General features: G+C 41.5%; 1 protein-coding gene across 2 annotated transcripts in view; it reads left to right on the top strand.

Moving 5' to 3' along the window:
• The first annotated feature begins 921 nt into the window (after nt 1-921).
• PIGL (phosphatidylinositol glycan anchor biosynthesis class L) overlaps nt 922-14,284 on the top strand; it is a 40,634-nt gene continuing 27,271 nt past the window's right edge. The window contains exons 1-2 of one of the 2 annotated variants that reach the window (XM_081945444.1): nt 922-1,845; nt 4,782-4,881. In XM_081945444.1, coding sequence (XP_081801570.1) covers nt 1,563-1,845; nt 4,782-4,881 — 383 coding nt within the window. In that variant the 5' untranslated portion in view covers nt 922-1,562. Of the gene's footprint in view, nt 1,846-4,781; nt 4,882-12,826; nt 14,067-14,284 lie in introns of those variants that run through there. The other variant, XM_081945443.1, reaches the window with a different exon arrangement.

The following is a 14,284-nucleotide window of genomic DNA, read 5'->3' as shown; positions in this document are numbered from 1 at the left end:
TGGTTTTCCCGTCAAAGCCTCAAGTCTTTACAAATGATAGAATAGAAGAGTTAGAAGGGACCTTGGAGGTCTTCTAGTCCAACCCCCTGCTCAGGCAGGAAACCCTACACCACTTCAGACAAATGGTTGTCCAACATCTTCTTAAAGGAGAGAATCAAGGAGAGAAGCAACTTAGAACTGAGGAGAAATTTCCTGACAGTTAGAACAATTAATCAGTGGAACAGAATTTGCCTCCAGAAGTTGTGAATGCCCCAACACTGGAAGTCTTTAAGAAGATGTTGGATAGCTATTTGTCTGAAACGGTATAGGGTTTCCTGCCTAGGCAGGGGGTTGGACTAGAAGACCTCCAAGGTCCCTTCCAACTGTATTATTGTATTATTGTATTGCTTGGAAAGATGGTTTTAATGGTGGACAGGACCACATGGCTTGAGGTCCTTGGGAAAAAGGTGATCATATGCTTCAAGATGTTGGGTGAAGAAGAAAAAAAGGGCTGAGATGCTGAAAGTCCCTGGTGTTATGCCCTCTCTGGCCTTTATCTTCAGCTTGTATTCTGATTATTTGACAGACTCCCATGGGGCCATGCAGGGGCAACTCTGTAGACTGTGCTTTGAGTCCAAGTTTGGTTGCCTTGCTGGCTGGCTGTCATTGTCCCGGGTGCCTTGTGGTGAGTTTCTGTAGAAGGCTAATCCTACCTTTGTTATGTAGAATAGACTGGCCCAGGCCTTTAATGGCCCATTGACAAAGATGGGGGCTATTAAGAGTGAGTTTGTTTCTTGCCTTAAAACATGTTTCTCCATTTCTTATCCAGGGAATTATAATATTCTTTCTTTTCAATATTTCCTAAGATATTTCCTTTTTTCTAGGAGAGGGGTGGGTTTTCACTTCCTACAGTAGGGTTTGTGGAGTCGAGGAAGAAGAGGAGAAAATAGGAGGACTGTGCGTCCTTGTTACTGTCCGAGCTGGATTGTTTTGCTTGCAGACATTTCATTACCCATGTAAATATCACCCTCAGCAAAAGGAAAGGAAAAAAAAAACCCCAGTAACTCCACAGCTTTAATCACCAGCAAATTTCCTGAATATATGGCTATTTATCCATTGTCAACTTAATAATTTATCCGGTTTTCTGATTCCGCAACAACCCAAAATCAAGTAACACTTTGCAAAGCCAAACTTCACACTGTACGAGAGACTCCAATGTACTTTAACGTCTCTGAGGAGTTTTGCCATGTGTTTTTTTTCCCCTTCTGCGAATAAATTGGAAGGAAGCAAAATTGAGATAGTGAAAAGGATGCAGGATAGTGAAAAGGATGCTGGAGCTGCTGGTCTAGGAATTGAAGCATTTGTATTGAATGCAGAACCAGCCCAAAGGCCTTCAGATAAAAGATAGGTTGGATGTTATCCTAGATTTGACAACCTTTGGTCTCCTGCAACGGTTTTAAATACCAAGAAAATACAATTTTCTCTAAAAGAATAAGAGGCGGAACCATTCTTTGTGGTTCAGGTTTCTATCCGGACTTCCTTGGTCCCTTCCTCTCCCCTCTCCCCCTCTTTCCTTCGTTACAATGGCGACGAACGCCCCGTTTCTTTTCCTTCTTGCCGTTCTTTTGCTATGGCTCCTTTCTCGTTGGTGGCTGCAGCGCTACCACGGCCTGAGGAAGTGGCGGCGGCCGGACCACCGGACACTTTTCTCAAACGGCCCGGAGGCGTCAGCGACGGTGCGACGCGACGTCCAGGCCACCCGCGTCCTCTTCGTGACGGCGCACCCTGATGACGAAGCGATGTTCTTCGCCCCCACCATCCTCGCCTTGAAGCCGGCCAGCCTGTGGCTGCTCTGCGGCTCCACAGGTGAGGGAGGGGAGGGGGAGAAAAAAAGAGCGCTGCGGAGTTGCCTAGCAACCGCGGTCTCGGAACGCCCACTTTGCGCGCGGGGCTGAACGAGCTCATGCCATTGCCGCACGTAAGGGGAAGACGCTCTGACGTCATCTAGCTTCGACCTTCCAAAGAGCTCCGTCCATCTCTAGCCTGTATTGCCTGAACTAATCAAGGTTCGCCGTTGAGTGTGACGTCACTGAGCCTCAGTTTTCCCCGTCTACAAAATGGGCATAAAAACCAAGCAGAAATGGCTTCATTGAGAGGCTTATGGTCTAAAAAGACATGATGGGAAAAGGAGAGAAAATAAAAGAAAAGCCCCCCCCCCAAATCATCAAATTTTCCCCAACATTGTTAAATCAGCAAAAGTTCTTGTAAGCCACCATGTGCTGATAGGTGGCCATATAAATCTCCTAAATAAACAAATAAATAAAAGTTTAAAATGCTAGAGTAGGACTGGGGAGGTGCAAGTCTCCCCTCACCTGTGGAATCTTAACATGTAACCTTGGAACTAATCTTTTTTTAAATAATAAATATTTGTATTCTACATTTTTCTTTATAATACATCACATTTGCAGTTTTGCAGCGGCTGTATCCAGTCCTTTTTGAGTGTACAAAGTTTTATACACCCTGATTATAACCAATATTCTCTTAATCATACATTTATAATCTATTTTAAATACATAATGTTGTGTGTTATAGTTATATAGGCATTATTTTCATGATTGTACCATAGCATTCTATATACTTCTCTCTCTCCTTCTTTCTCCTTCCTTCTCCCTTTTCCTCTTCTCCTCATCCCTCTTCTCTCTCCTCTCCTTCCCTCTCTCCCACTCCTCTCCCCTCATCCATTTCTTTCTCTCCTTTCCCCTCTCTATTTCCCTCTCCTTCTTTCTCCTTCCTCCTCTTCCCTCGACTTTTCTCTCCTCCTCTCCTCCGCCCTGTTCCGCTCTACTCCACTTCCCTCTCTCCCTTCATCTCTCCACTTCCCTTTCATTTTCCTCCTTTCAGACCGTCCTACCTGGCAGGGTTGTTGTCTGGAGAAAAGTGAAGGAGGGAAGGCCAGATACATTGCCCTGTATTCCTCAAAGGCAGGATAGAAACTGGGGAGATAAATCCAGATGTTTTCTTTGCAGGAATAGAGACAGTGCAGGATGCTTAGCAGTGATTTTGGCATTACTGTACTATTATTTATTGTTCTTATTGTACAGGTCATCCTCGACTTACATCCATTTGTTTAGTGACTGTTTGAAGTTACAACAGCACTGAAAAAAACCCGACTTCAGTGACTTGGAACATCGCCAAGGTCACATGACCAAATGTTAGAAGCTTGGCAACTGGCATGTACTTATGATAGTTGCAGTGTCCTTTGGCGACCTTCTGACAAGGAAAGCCAATGGGGAAGCCAGATTGACTTAGAACTGCAAAATCCACTTAACAACCGTGGCTAGAAAGGTCGTAAAATGGGACAAAGCTCACTTAATAACTACCTCGTTTAGCAACAGAAAGGTTGGCCTCCACTATGGTCGCAAGTCGAGGATTACCTGTATATTCAATTGCTAAGAGTCAATGCTGACTTGGTAGGCATCACCAATCAGTCCAAATCCATCAGACGGTGTGCATCTTTTGAACTCGTAGTCCTATTGTGATTATTGCCATTATCATCATTACAGGTAATCCTTGGATGACAACCACAATGGAGCCCGAAATGTATGTCGTTAAGTGAGACATTTGTTAAGTGAGCTTTGCCCCATTTTACGACTTTTCTAACCACTGTTGTTAAGTGAATTTTGCAGTTGTTAAGTTAGTCACATGGTTGTTAAGTGAATCCGGCTTCCCCCTTGCCTTTGCTGGTCAGAAGGGGATCACGATACCCTGGGAGACACTGCGACCGTCATAAAAATGAACCCGTTGCCAAGCATTTAAATTTTGATCGCGTGACTACAGAGATGGTTGCAATGGTCATAAGTGTGAGAAACGGTCACGTGTCACTTTTTTTCAGTGCTGTTGTATCTTCAAATGGTCACTAAGGGAACTGTTGTAAGTCAAGGACTGCCTCTAATTCTCTGCCACTGCCCTCAAAACGTGAAAACGGGGGGAAAACAGTTATAAAACTTAGCCAGTAAAAGAAAAATACATCAACTTTTATACTTTTCCAGCACAGATTCTATTATATGGACTCTTATTGTGTTATTCATTAACCCCTCCCTCTTTTGATTTCTTGGTGACTTTAATTTTTTTCCTGAGGTGCGGGGGGGGGGGGGGGGGGAATGTATGTGCCAAAAAAATGGTAAATAAATAAATGTGAAACGGAGGCCTGCCAGCAGAGCTGGCAGCAGATTCGGGCAGTGAGGAGGGTTGGGGAGGAACCTGGGCCAGTCCTGGAGTCTGGGGAAGGCTCTGAGGAGTGGTCTGTGTCGGAGGCAGAGAGGGGGCCAGGGCCGTCTGACAGTTATCAGCTGCCTTCAGAGTCAGACATCAGTGGGGCAGAAGAACAGCTGGAGCCTGTTCCCAGTGTGTACATGCGCAGAGTTGCCAGACGAAACTCGGGAGTAAAGCCACAGGTGGGCGGTGAATGGCCCCTCCCATAGGGAATAAAGAGGAGCGAAAGGGGAGTGGAGTTTACAGGAGACAATTAGTTCTATTCATTAGGGTGAAGATCTCTTCCTGACTTCTTGCCAAGGAATTGCTGCTACAGCAGGGAGTTTAGAAGATATCGGTCTGGCAGCTCTCCAAGACAGATAAAAGTCTGTGGTTGTGAAATCTCTTGAAAGACTGTTGGCCGGGACTTTGCTGGAGAGGAATTCACTTTAAAACTAAATAAAAGGGGTTTTATCGGGACAAGGAGTTGGCTTCGTGCTTTTGAAAAGCCTAAGTCAGAACATGACTTTAATCTCTTTTATCATTCACAGGGAATTATTATCAGCAGGGAGAGATTCGTAAAGCGGAACTGATAGAAAGCTGTGAAGTTTTAGGGATCCCTCCTTCCAATGTAACCATCCTGGATCACAGGTAATTTTCTAAAAAAAACAAAAACTAGCATTGTTGGGTTATGCAAAAAGTCATAGACTCATAGAGCTGAAAGGGACCTAAAAGGTCATCAAGTCTGACCCTTCATCACTACACTATCCCCGATAGTTGACTACAGGTAGTCCTCGACTTACGGCCACAGTGGCACCCCAAGATTTCCATTGCAAAGCAAGACAGTTGTTTGGTGGGTTGTGCCCCGTTTTACTACCTTTCTTGCCGCGGTCGTTAAGCGAATCCTTGCAGTTTTTAAGTTAGTTACAGGGCTGTTAAGTGAATCCTACTCCCCCGCTGACCTTGCTCGTCAGAAGATCCGCAAAAGAGGATCACTGCGACCGTCATAAATATGAGCCAGTTGCCAAGTGTCCCAATTTGGGTTACATGACTGTAATGATATTGTCATAAGGGTGGAAAACGGTCGTAAGTGACTTTTTGGAGTGCCGTTGTAACTTCAAGCGGTCACTAAATGAACTATTGTAAGTCAAGGACTGTAAGTGTTCTCAATGTCAGGAAATTTCTCCTTAATTCCAGGTTGCTTCTCTTCTTGGTTAGTTTCCATCCATTGCTTCATGTCCTAAATTCAAGTGCTTTGGAGAATAGCTTGACCCCCTCTTCTTTGGGGCAGCCCCTCAAATACTGGAAGACTGTTATCATGTCCCCCTCTAGTCCTTCTCTTTGATAGGGTAGACATAGCTAGCTCCTTCATCATACAATTTAGTCCCCAAACCCTTTATTATAATAGAATAATGGAAGGGACATTGGAGGTCTTCTAGTCCAACCCCCTGCTCAAGCATGAGACTCTGTTATTCCAGACAAATAGTTGTCCAATCTTTTCTTTAAAAACATCCAATGATGGAGTACCCATAGCTTCTGGTGGCAAGTTAATTGTTCTCGCTGTCTCCAGAAGTTGTGAAGAACGGTTGCAGGAACTGGGTATGTTTAGCTTAAGAGAAAGAAGGACCAGGGGAGACATGATAGCAGTCTTCCAATATCTCAGGGGTTGCCCCAAAGAAGAGGGAGTCAAACTATTCTCCAAGGCACCTGTGGACAGAACAAGAAGCAATGGGTGGAAACTAATCAAGGAGAGAAGCAACTTAGAACTGAGGAGAAACTTCCTGACAGAACAATTAAGCAGTGGAACAGAAGTTGCCTCCACAAGTTGTGAATGCCCTAACACTGGAAGTCTTTAAGAAGATGTTGGGTAGCCATTTGTCTGAAACGGTATAGGGTTTCCTGCCTAGGCAGGGGGTTGGACTAGAAGACCTCCAAGGTCCCTTCCAACTCTGCTATTGTATTATTGTACTAATGAAAATAAGGACCAGGGGAGACAGGATAGCAGTCTTCCAATATCTCAGGGGTTGCCCCAAAGAAGAGGGAGTCAAGCTATTCTCCAAGGCACCTGAGGGTAGAACAAGAAGCAATGGGTGGAAACTAATCAAGGAGAGAAGCAACTTAGAACTGAGGAGAAACTTCCTGACAGTTAGAACAATTAATCAGTGGAACAGCGAAGGAAGGAAGGAAGGAAGGAAGGAAGGAAGGAAGGAAGGAAGGAAGGAAGGAAGGAAGGAAGGAAGGAAGGAAGGAAGGAAGGAAGGAAGGAAGGAAGGAAGGGCAATGGGTGGAAACTAATCCATGAGAGAAGCAATTTAGAACTAAAGAGAAACCTCCTGACAGTGAGAACAATTAATCAGTGGAACAGCTTGCCTCCAGAAGTTGTGAATGCCCCAACACTGGAAGTCTTTAAGAAGATGCTGGATAGCCATTTGTCTGGAATGGAATAGGGTTTCCTGCCTAGGCAGGGGGTTGGACTTGAAGACCTCCAAGGTCCCTTCCAACTCTGCTATTCTATTCTATTCTATTCTATTCTATTCTATTCTATTCTATGGGTTTTTTTTGCCAGCATTTACTTGCAATTTACTTCCATTTCTGAAAAACAAAAAACCCCAGCCTATTGGAATAGAAAAATAGAAAACTGGTGAGAGAAAAAGACAGTAATACATCACATTTATCCAATCTCTGCACAGCCCAATATTTTCCAAATTATATTTCCATCTGGTCGGGTGTTCTCATTTTTCCAATACGGGGCACATACAATTCTCGCTGCTGTCAAGACATGTAGTGTTAAGTAGATAGTCCCGGCTTTATCGTAATTTTCTGGTACAATGCCTAACAAAAATATTGTTCTGACCTAGGCTTCCTGGGTCAGTAAACATCACACACTTAGTCCGAAAACCCCTCTTTTTATTTAAACGGCTGTGTATTATGTTCATTCACAGCCCATGATGAGTCACAAAGAGTTTGTGAAGAGTCGGACAGAAGTCTGCCACAGTCTTTCGGGGTAAGGCTGATAAACACCCACCTTTCTCTCCCTTGAAGCGCTGCCAGAGACCTAATTGCCATTTAGTTTTGCAAGGCCAAACGGAGCACAGAGTCAAAACGGAGCTTCAGAGTTTCAACTAACCAGTACGAACAAAATTGCTTCCTGCAAAGGCTCATGTGCCTTTGCTCCTCCTTTATGTCCTAGGGAGGGGCCAATCATCTCCAATCACCTTACTCCCTAGTAGTCCCTTTAATTGTTCTTGCCTTCTGGCAGCTCTGCGCATGCGTGCAATGGGAACAGGTTCCCCCTGTTCTTCTGCCTTGCTGATATCGGACTCTGGAGGCTCCGGAGGCAGCACATAACTCCCAGCTGGCCCTGGCCCCCTCTCTGCCTCCGATGCAGAGCCCTCGTCCGAGCCTTCCCCAGACTCCAGGACTGGCCCAGGTTCCTCCCCAACCCTCCTCACTGTCCGACTCTACTGCCAGCTCCACAGGTGGACCACAACAAATATTTCTGACTTTAAATCTATACACTAAGGATTTATTATGAGTTCCAGGACACTCCTATGTTTAGAAACATTATTTCCCCAAGGTCAAATGCTGGTTTTCTTAGCGCTGTTTTGTTTTTCCTCCCAGGTTTGATTTAATAGCTTTTATTTTTCTAGCGCAGGGGGAAAAAAAAAATCAGACAGAGGGCAAGTCAGTTTCTCTGTCCCTTCCACAGCTAAGCAAATCCCCGACGGTCCTTATTTACGGAAGCACACAAACGCTGCTTCCAAGAAGCAAATCTCCCTGGAATTGTCAAACCATCTCGGTGACTTTCCTTGCCAATGATTCCTGGAAGATTGGAGAGTTGGCAACTCTCTCCGTTGAGACGGGCTGTTTTTTAGAGGAGGAAAATGAAAAAAATTAATAAATGATGGAATAAAACTTGGTGGTTTAGCCTAGTTCCCACAGAGGAAGCCCTGCCAAGGAAACCCTGCCGTTGTTACTACTGCCAAGCGTTGAAAATGTCCCAAAGGCATTTTCCCAAAACGCAACTGGATTTTCTTGGGCTTTTTATTTTTCAAAAAAAATGTTTTGCTTCTCATCCAATGAGCTTTTTCCGTTTTTTCGGCTTCTTAGATGAGAAGTGAAAAAGAATTTTGGATCCCGTGACCACCGTAGGTGTGAAAAACGGCCGTAAGTTTGGCTTCCGGTTTGTTCCCGGTGCCGATGGCAGGCTTTTTTTTAGCCTGTCAGATCAAGAGACAGTTAGAGGTGTTTTTTTACGATCTTTAACACCTCGGACACTCGTAAATTCTTGGAATTTATGAGGGAGAGATTCAGCTGCTGGGTTGAGCCCTTGTGTACCCTCCGGAGTCCGGAGTCTGACGAGGTTTGCCCCCCTTCGCAGTTGTTGTATTCTCCTGCCTTTTTGATAACCTCTGCTAAAAAAGCAGAACCAGTCGCCGGGAACAGCCTTAACATCTTAACATCTTAACATCCCAAGAAGGAAGCAAGACTTTTGCAAGTATTCTAAGTTTTAATTGGGGGAGGAAAAAAAAAAAAAAAAAGAAATCTCTTTAAAAAGAACACTACTGCTGAGTTCGAGAGGCGTGGGCTTAGAACAAAGGATTCAAAATGGCGTTGATTTATAGCTGAAAACCTACAGAAAACGAAAGCTAATTACCTGCTGATAGCCGGGGCAATAAAGGCGGAACGGCTGAAACAACCCTAACTATTAACAATCTTTAAGCCAGTTTACATAACCTGAACTACTTAAATGTCAAAGTTTTAATTTCGAGCAACTTAGAAAGAAACATTTGCAAGTATTAATTTACAGCTGAATACCTAAGGAAAACGAAAGTTAATTGAATGGTGACAGCTAGAGGCGGCTGTAAGAATTATTAATTATGGCAACGGAAAAAAAAGCTTCACCAGGTGCCACAATAAATTATCAGGATTTCAAGGACTTTATAAGGGAAGAAAATGCTTTTTTACGCAAAGAAATTAAGGAGGTTAAAGAAATGGTTCAGGATACCATTAAAAAACATGATCAACTTGATAAAAAATTACACACTTTAGCTACAGGTCTGTCAGAAGTTGTTCTTAAGGTGGACAGCAAAGTTAATCATCTGGCTTTGGATTTGGAAACTAAAACGAAGGAAACAGATTTGAAATTTGTTGAAATGGAGGGGAATATGCAGAGGATGGATAAGGAGATTATCATGATGCAATTCAGATCTATGGAGTACGCTGTTAGACTGAGGGGTATCAGAGAAAACCCTAGAGAGGACTTAAGAAAAGTTTGTGCTGATGCTCTGGCCACGTTATTGAAGATCCAGAATTCTTCTGAGATTTTTGCAAGGATTGACAAAATTTACAGAGTTAACTCACGTATTGCATCACAAAGGCAACTACCAAGGGATGTTGTGATATACTTTACTGAGAGAAATCTTAGAAATGATATTCTGCAAAATTCTTATTATTCATCTTTACAATTAGATGGGAAAACGATCGGAGTCTTTAAAGAATTACCCCCAGCGATGCTAAAGCTTAGAAGGGATTTTGGATTTTTGGTAGTGGAATTGAAGAAGAGGGAGATACAGTATAGATGGGATGTTCCAATTGGTGTTATATTTAGTTACGAAGGGGTGAGGTACCGTCTGAATACAATAGATAAAGCCAGAGACTTTTATCATGGAATACTCAAGAAAAATGCAACCCCCCCACGTACATCTACACCAACACCAGTAGATTTGGATGTCTTAGAGCAGAGGATGTTTGAGAAAGAGACAGAAGAGCAAAGAATGCAGACACAAAAAGAGGAGGAGGGGCAGGGTGCTGTAGGTGGAGTCGACCCCTCTGGATCTCTGTTGTGCTCCTTCTTGGAAGAAGGACCTTCTAAGTCTCTCACTGAAATGCCGATATTTAAACCTGTCGAACAACGTATTACCAGATCCACGACTAGACAAATGTTAGAATCTCATAAGCGCGTCGACCCTCAAATACAATGTGCTAAGAAAGAAGCTAAGAAGCAAACCGGAGCCATGGGAGGAGCAGGGCTGGAGATTGGTTTTGTGGAGAGAGATCTTCAGCAAATGCTTTCAGCGCTTCAGACCAGATCTAAAGATGCTTAAGCTATTATCTTGGAACGTGAATGGAATGAACTCTCCACAAAAAAGGAAAAAAATATTTTATTATTTGAAGCAATTTAATAATGATGTTGTTTGCCTTCAAGAGACTCATATTAGGCTGCAAGACCAGAAGTACTTAGTGAATTCAAAACTGGGAACATTTTATGCTGCCTCTGATTTGGTAAAGAAAAATGGTGTGGTGATATATATAAATAAAAGATTTTCAACTAAAGTTATAGAGGCAGATGACGCTGGTAGATATATAGCAATTCAATTTGATACAGACTTCGGTTCCATTTTGGTGCTAGGAATATATGCTCCTAACCAATGCCAAGAAAGTTTTTATAAGATGCTCCATTTAAAAATTTTAGACTGGAACTTTAAGAGTATTCTAATAATGGGAGACTGGAATGGAGTGATTTCTCCAAAGATAGACAAGAGTACAAAGACGAAATTCACTACCAAATTACCAAAGGCTTTTTTTGATTTACAAGACGATTTGAAATTAAAAGATGTTTGGAGGACACAACATCTAAATGAGATGGATTTTTCTTTCTACTCAGATAGACATAAATCCTTTTCAAGGATTGATTTCTTTTTGTTAACACCGGATCTACTTCCTAAAGCCAAGAAATCCAAGATTTTCGCCAGGTCACTTAGCGATCATAGTCCGGTGTGGTTACAAATTGAATTAGGGATGAGGCCAAGAAGGTCTTGGAGAGTAAATGAAAATTTATTTAGATATGAAAAAAATGTTGATGAACTTAAAAAACACATGAAGGAATTTTTCAGTTTTAATATGAATAAGGGCACTCCCATTGAAATAGTTTGGGATGCAAGTAAAGCTTATATGCGTGGGGTCCTGATACATATGAACTTTAAACACAAACAAATTAGACAGAAAAGGAGAATGGAATTGGAAGATGAAATAAAACGTAAAGAACAGCTGCTTATAATAAACCCGAATGACCAGGCGCTCCAGATGGCGCTAAAGCTGTTGAAAGATCAATTTCAGATGCTTATAGCAGAACAAACAGCAACCAATTTGCAATTTGCTAAACATAACACCTTTGCCAACGCTAATAAACCTGGTAGATGGTTAGCATATACTTTGAGAAGGAATATGAATGATAGAATTATTGATAAAATTGAGTTTCGAGGGAAGATGGTATATCAACAAGAGTTGATTAAAAAATCATTTGTGGACTATTATACTAAGCTATATGTACAGGATAATATACAGAACAAGTTAATAGATGATTTTTTGGAAGGAAAAAGGGTTGCAAAAATTTCTGTGCTTCAAAAGGCAAATTTGGAACGTCTTATAACCGCTGATGAGATCACTTTAGTTATAAATCAACTTAAATTAGCTAAGGCTCCAGGGACTGATGGTTTGACTGCAATGTATTATAAAACTTTACAACTGGAAATGATTGAATATCTTACACAACTATTTTGTAATATACAACAAGGAGGTAAAATACCTCTCTCATGGAAAGCGGCTTTTATCTCATTGATACCTAAAGATAAAGAGGGCCCTAAGAAACCAGAGGATTACAGGCCGATATCTCTTCTGAACACAGATTATAAAATATTTGCTAAAGTATTAGCCAACAGATTGATGCCGGTTATTCAAGAGATTATTCATCATGATCAAGCAGGATTTATTGAAGGCAGACATATGAAGGAGAATGTAAGGCAACTCATAGATTTAATTGACTATCTTGATAAGAATAAGCAGATCTCTGCAGTGCTGGTTTTCTTGGATGCAGAGAAGGCCTTCGATCGAGTGAATTGGAACTTTCTAACCAAGACTTTGGAAAAGATGGATATGGGACCACGATTGCGGCAGGCGATTGGAGCAATTTATCAGCAACAAAATGCACAACTTATTATTAATGGAAATTTGTCAACAACTTTCGAGATACAAAAAGGCACAAGACAAGGTTGCCCATTATCCCCATTGTTATTTATTTTAACTTTGGAAGTCTTGTTGAACGCAATTCGCGACTCAAAATCCTTAGATGGCATAGCTATCAGGCAAAAGGAATACAGAACTAGAGCATTCGCCGATGATCTGGTTGTTACCCTTTCACATTCTTTGAAATCAATAATCCAGATGAAAAATATCATAATAGAATTTGGCATGGTGTCTGGGTTTAGACTAAATCAAAACAAAACGAAAATGATGGTTAAAAACATGACAGAGACTCAAAGAAAGAGACTTGTAAGTTTAGCAGGTTTTGAAATAGTTTCTAAAGTTAAATATTTAGGAATACAAATTTCAGAATCAAACACAAAACTTTTCTCAAATAACTATGAAGTGTTGTGGCAAAAGATACAGAAAGATCTTGAAGCGTGGAAAAAGTTACAATTGTCTTTGCTTGGAAGGATCTCAGCAATTAAAATGAACATTCTACCTAGATTTATCTTTCTATTCCAGATGATTCCGGTGCTCAAGTCAGATAAAACCTTGTTAAATTGGCAAACAACATTAAATAAATTTGTTTGGAAGGAGAAAAAACCGAGAGTAAAGATGAAGATTATGCAAGATACACGTGAAAGAGGTGGCCTCAGACTCCCAAACCTTCGATTGTATTATGAAGCTGCGGTATTAACGCATGTAGCAGATTGGTTTGGGAAAACAAAAATGGAATTGCTCAATATAGAAGGCCATGATCTTGTTCTGGGATGGCATGCATATCTTTTTTATGAAGACAGGGTGGATAAAGTGTTCAACAACCATGTTCTCCGTAGTGCCTTGATGAGAATATGGAAGAAGCACCGGCCCAATTGGGATTATAAAATACCGCTTTGGTTGGATCTTGCAGACTCCATGGGGATTATGAATATTAAGTCACTCGGGGGTTGTTTATATAAAGATGTGCTTATTGCTGATGGGGGCGAATGGAAGTTAAAAACTTTGGAACAGCTGTTGGAAGAAGGAATTACTTTAAATTGGTTACATTACATACAGCTTCAGAAGAGATGGGAAGAAGATCGCAGGGTCGGCTTTATGGATAAAGAAGTGGAACTGATTAAGCAGATAAAAGAGACTGGTCCAAAACAAGTTAAAAGAATATATAATGTACTGTTAGAAAGAGACTCAGAAAGTGAATTGGTTAAGGATTGTATGATTAAATGGGCTCAGAATTTTGGGGAAGTGGTTATGTTGGAAACGTGGGAAAAAATATGGGTTCAGAATGTTAAATTTACACAGTCACAGAATTTAAGGGAGAATTTTTATAAAATGTTTTACAGATGGTATTTAGATCCTAAAAAATTATCATGCATGTACCCAAATGTTCAACCAAAATGTTGGAGATGCGGGTGTCTAGATGCTACCTTTTTTCATGTATGGTGGACTTGCAACAAGGTTAAAGCTTTTTGGATAAAAATATGGTGGGTTATGCAGAATGTATTTAAGAAAAGAATACAATTCACTCCACAAATGTTTTTATTGGGTATAGTTAAGGATTTTACCAAAGGGGAAACAAAATTGGCCTTGTATATGGTTACAGCAGCTAGGTTGTTGATTGCGCAACATTGGAAAAAAGATTTTTTGCCAACAATTGATCAATGGATTCAGAAGGTGGCGGGGTTCGCTGAAATGGCAAAAATTTCAGCTTTCTTAAAAGCTCAGAAACAGGAGGATTACACACAGGAATGGGCAAAATGGATTGATTATATACAGAACAAATACCAGACTAGGAGTTATTATCTAGCCTTTAGGTAAGAATGTTTAGACCGTAGATGATCAGAGTAAATAGTATATGGGATGTTTGGAATTATTAGAGTGGTATACAGCGGAAGTCAGGGGGGTGGGTTTGTGCGGGAGGTGGGGGAGGGTTAGGGTGGAGGGTGGGGCAATATATATGTATGAATAAATTAGAAGATGGGACTAATGAAACATTGTTAGGCTAGGAGAAATTTATATTAAGAGTTATAGA

The sequence above is a fragment of the Natrix helvetica genome (assembly GCF_964273705.1).
Source record: "Natrix helvetica genome assembly, chromosome: 2".
NCBI lineage: Eukaryota > Metazoa > Chordata > Lepidosauria > Squamata > Natricidae > Natrix > Natrix helvetica.
The sequence above is the reverse complement of the archived record's forward strand: the minus strand, read 5'-3'. Positions and strand labels throughout refer to the sequence as shown.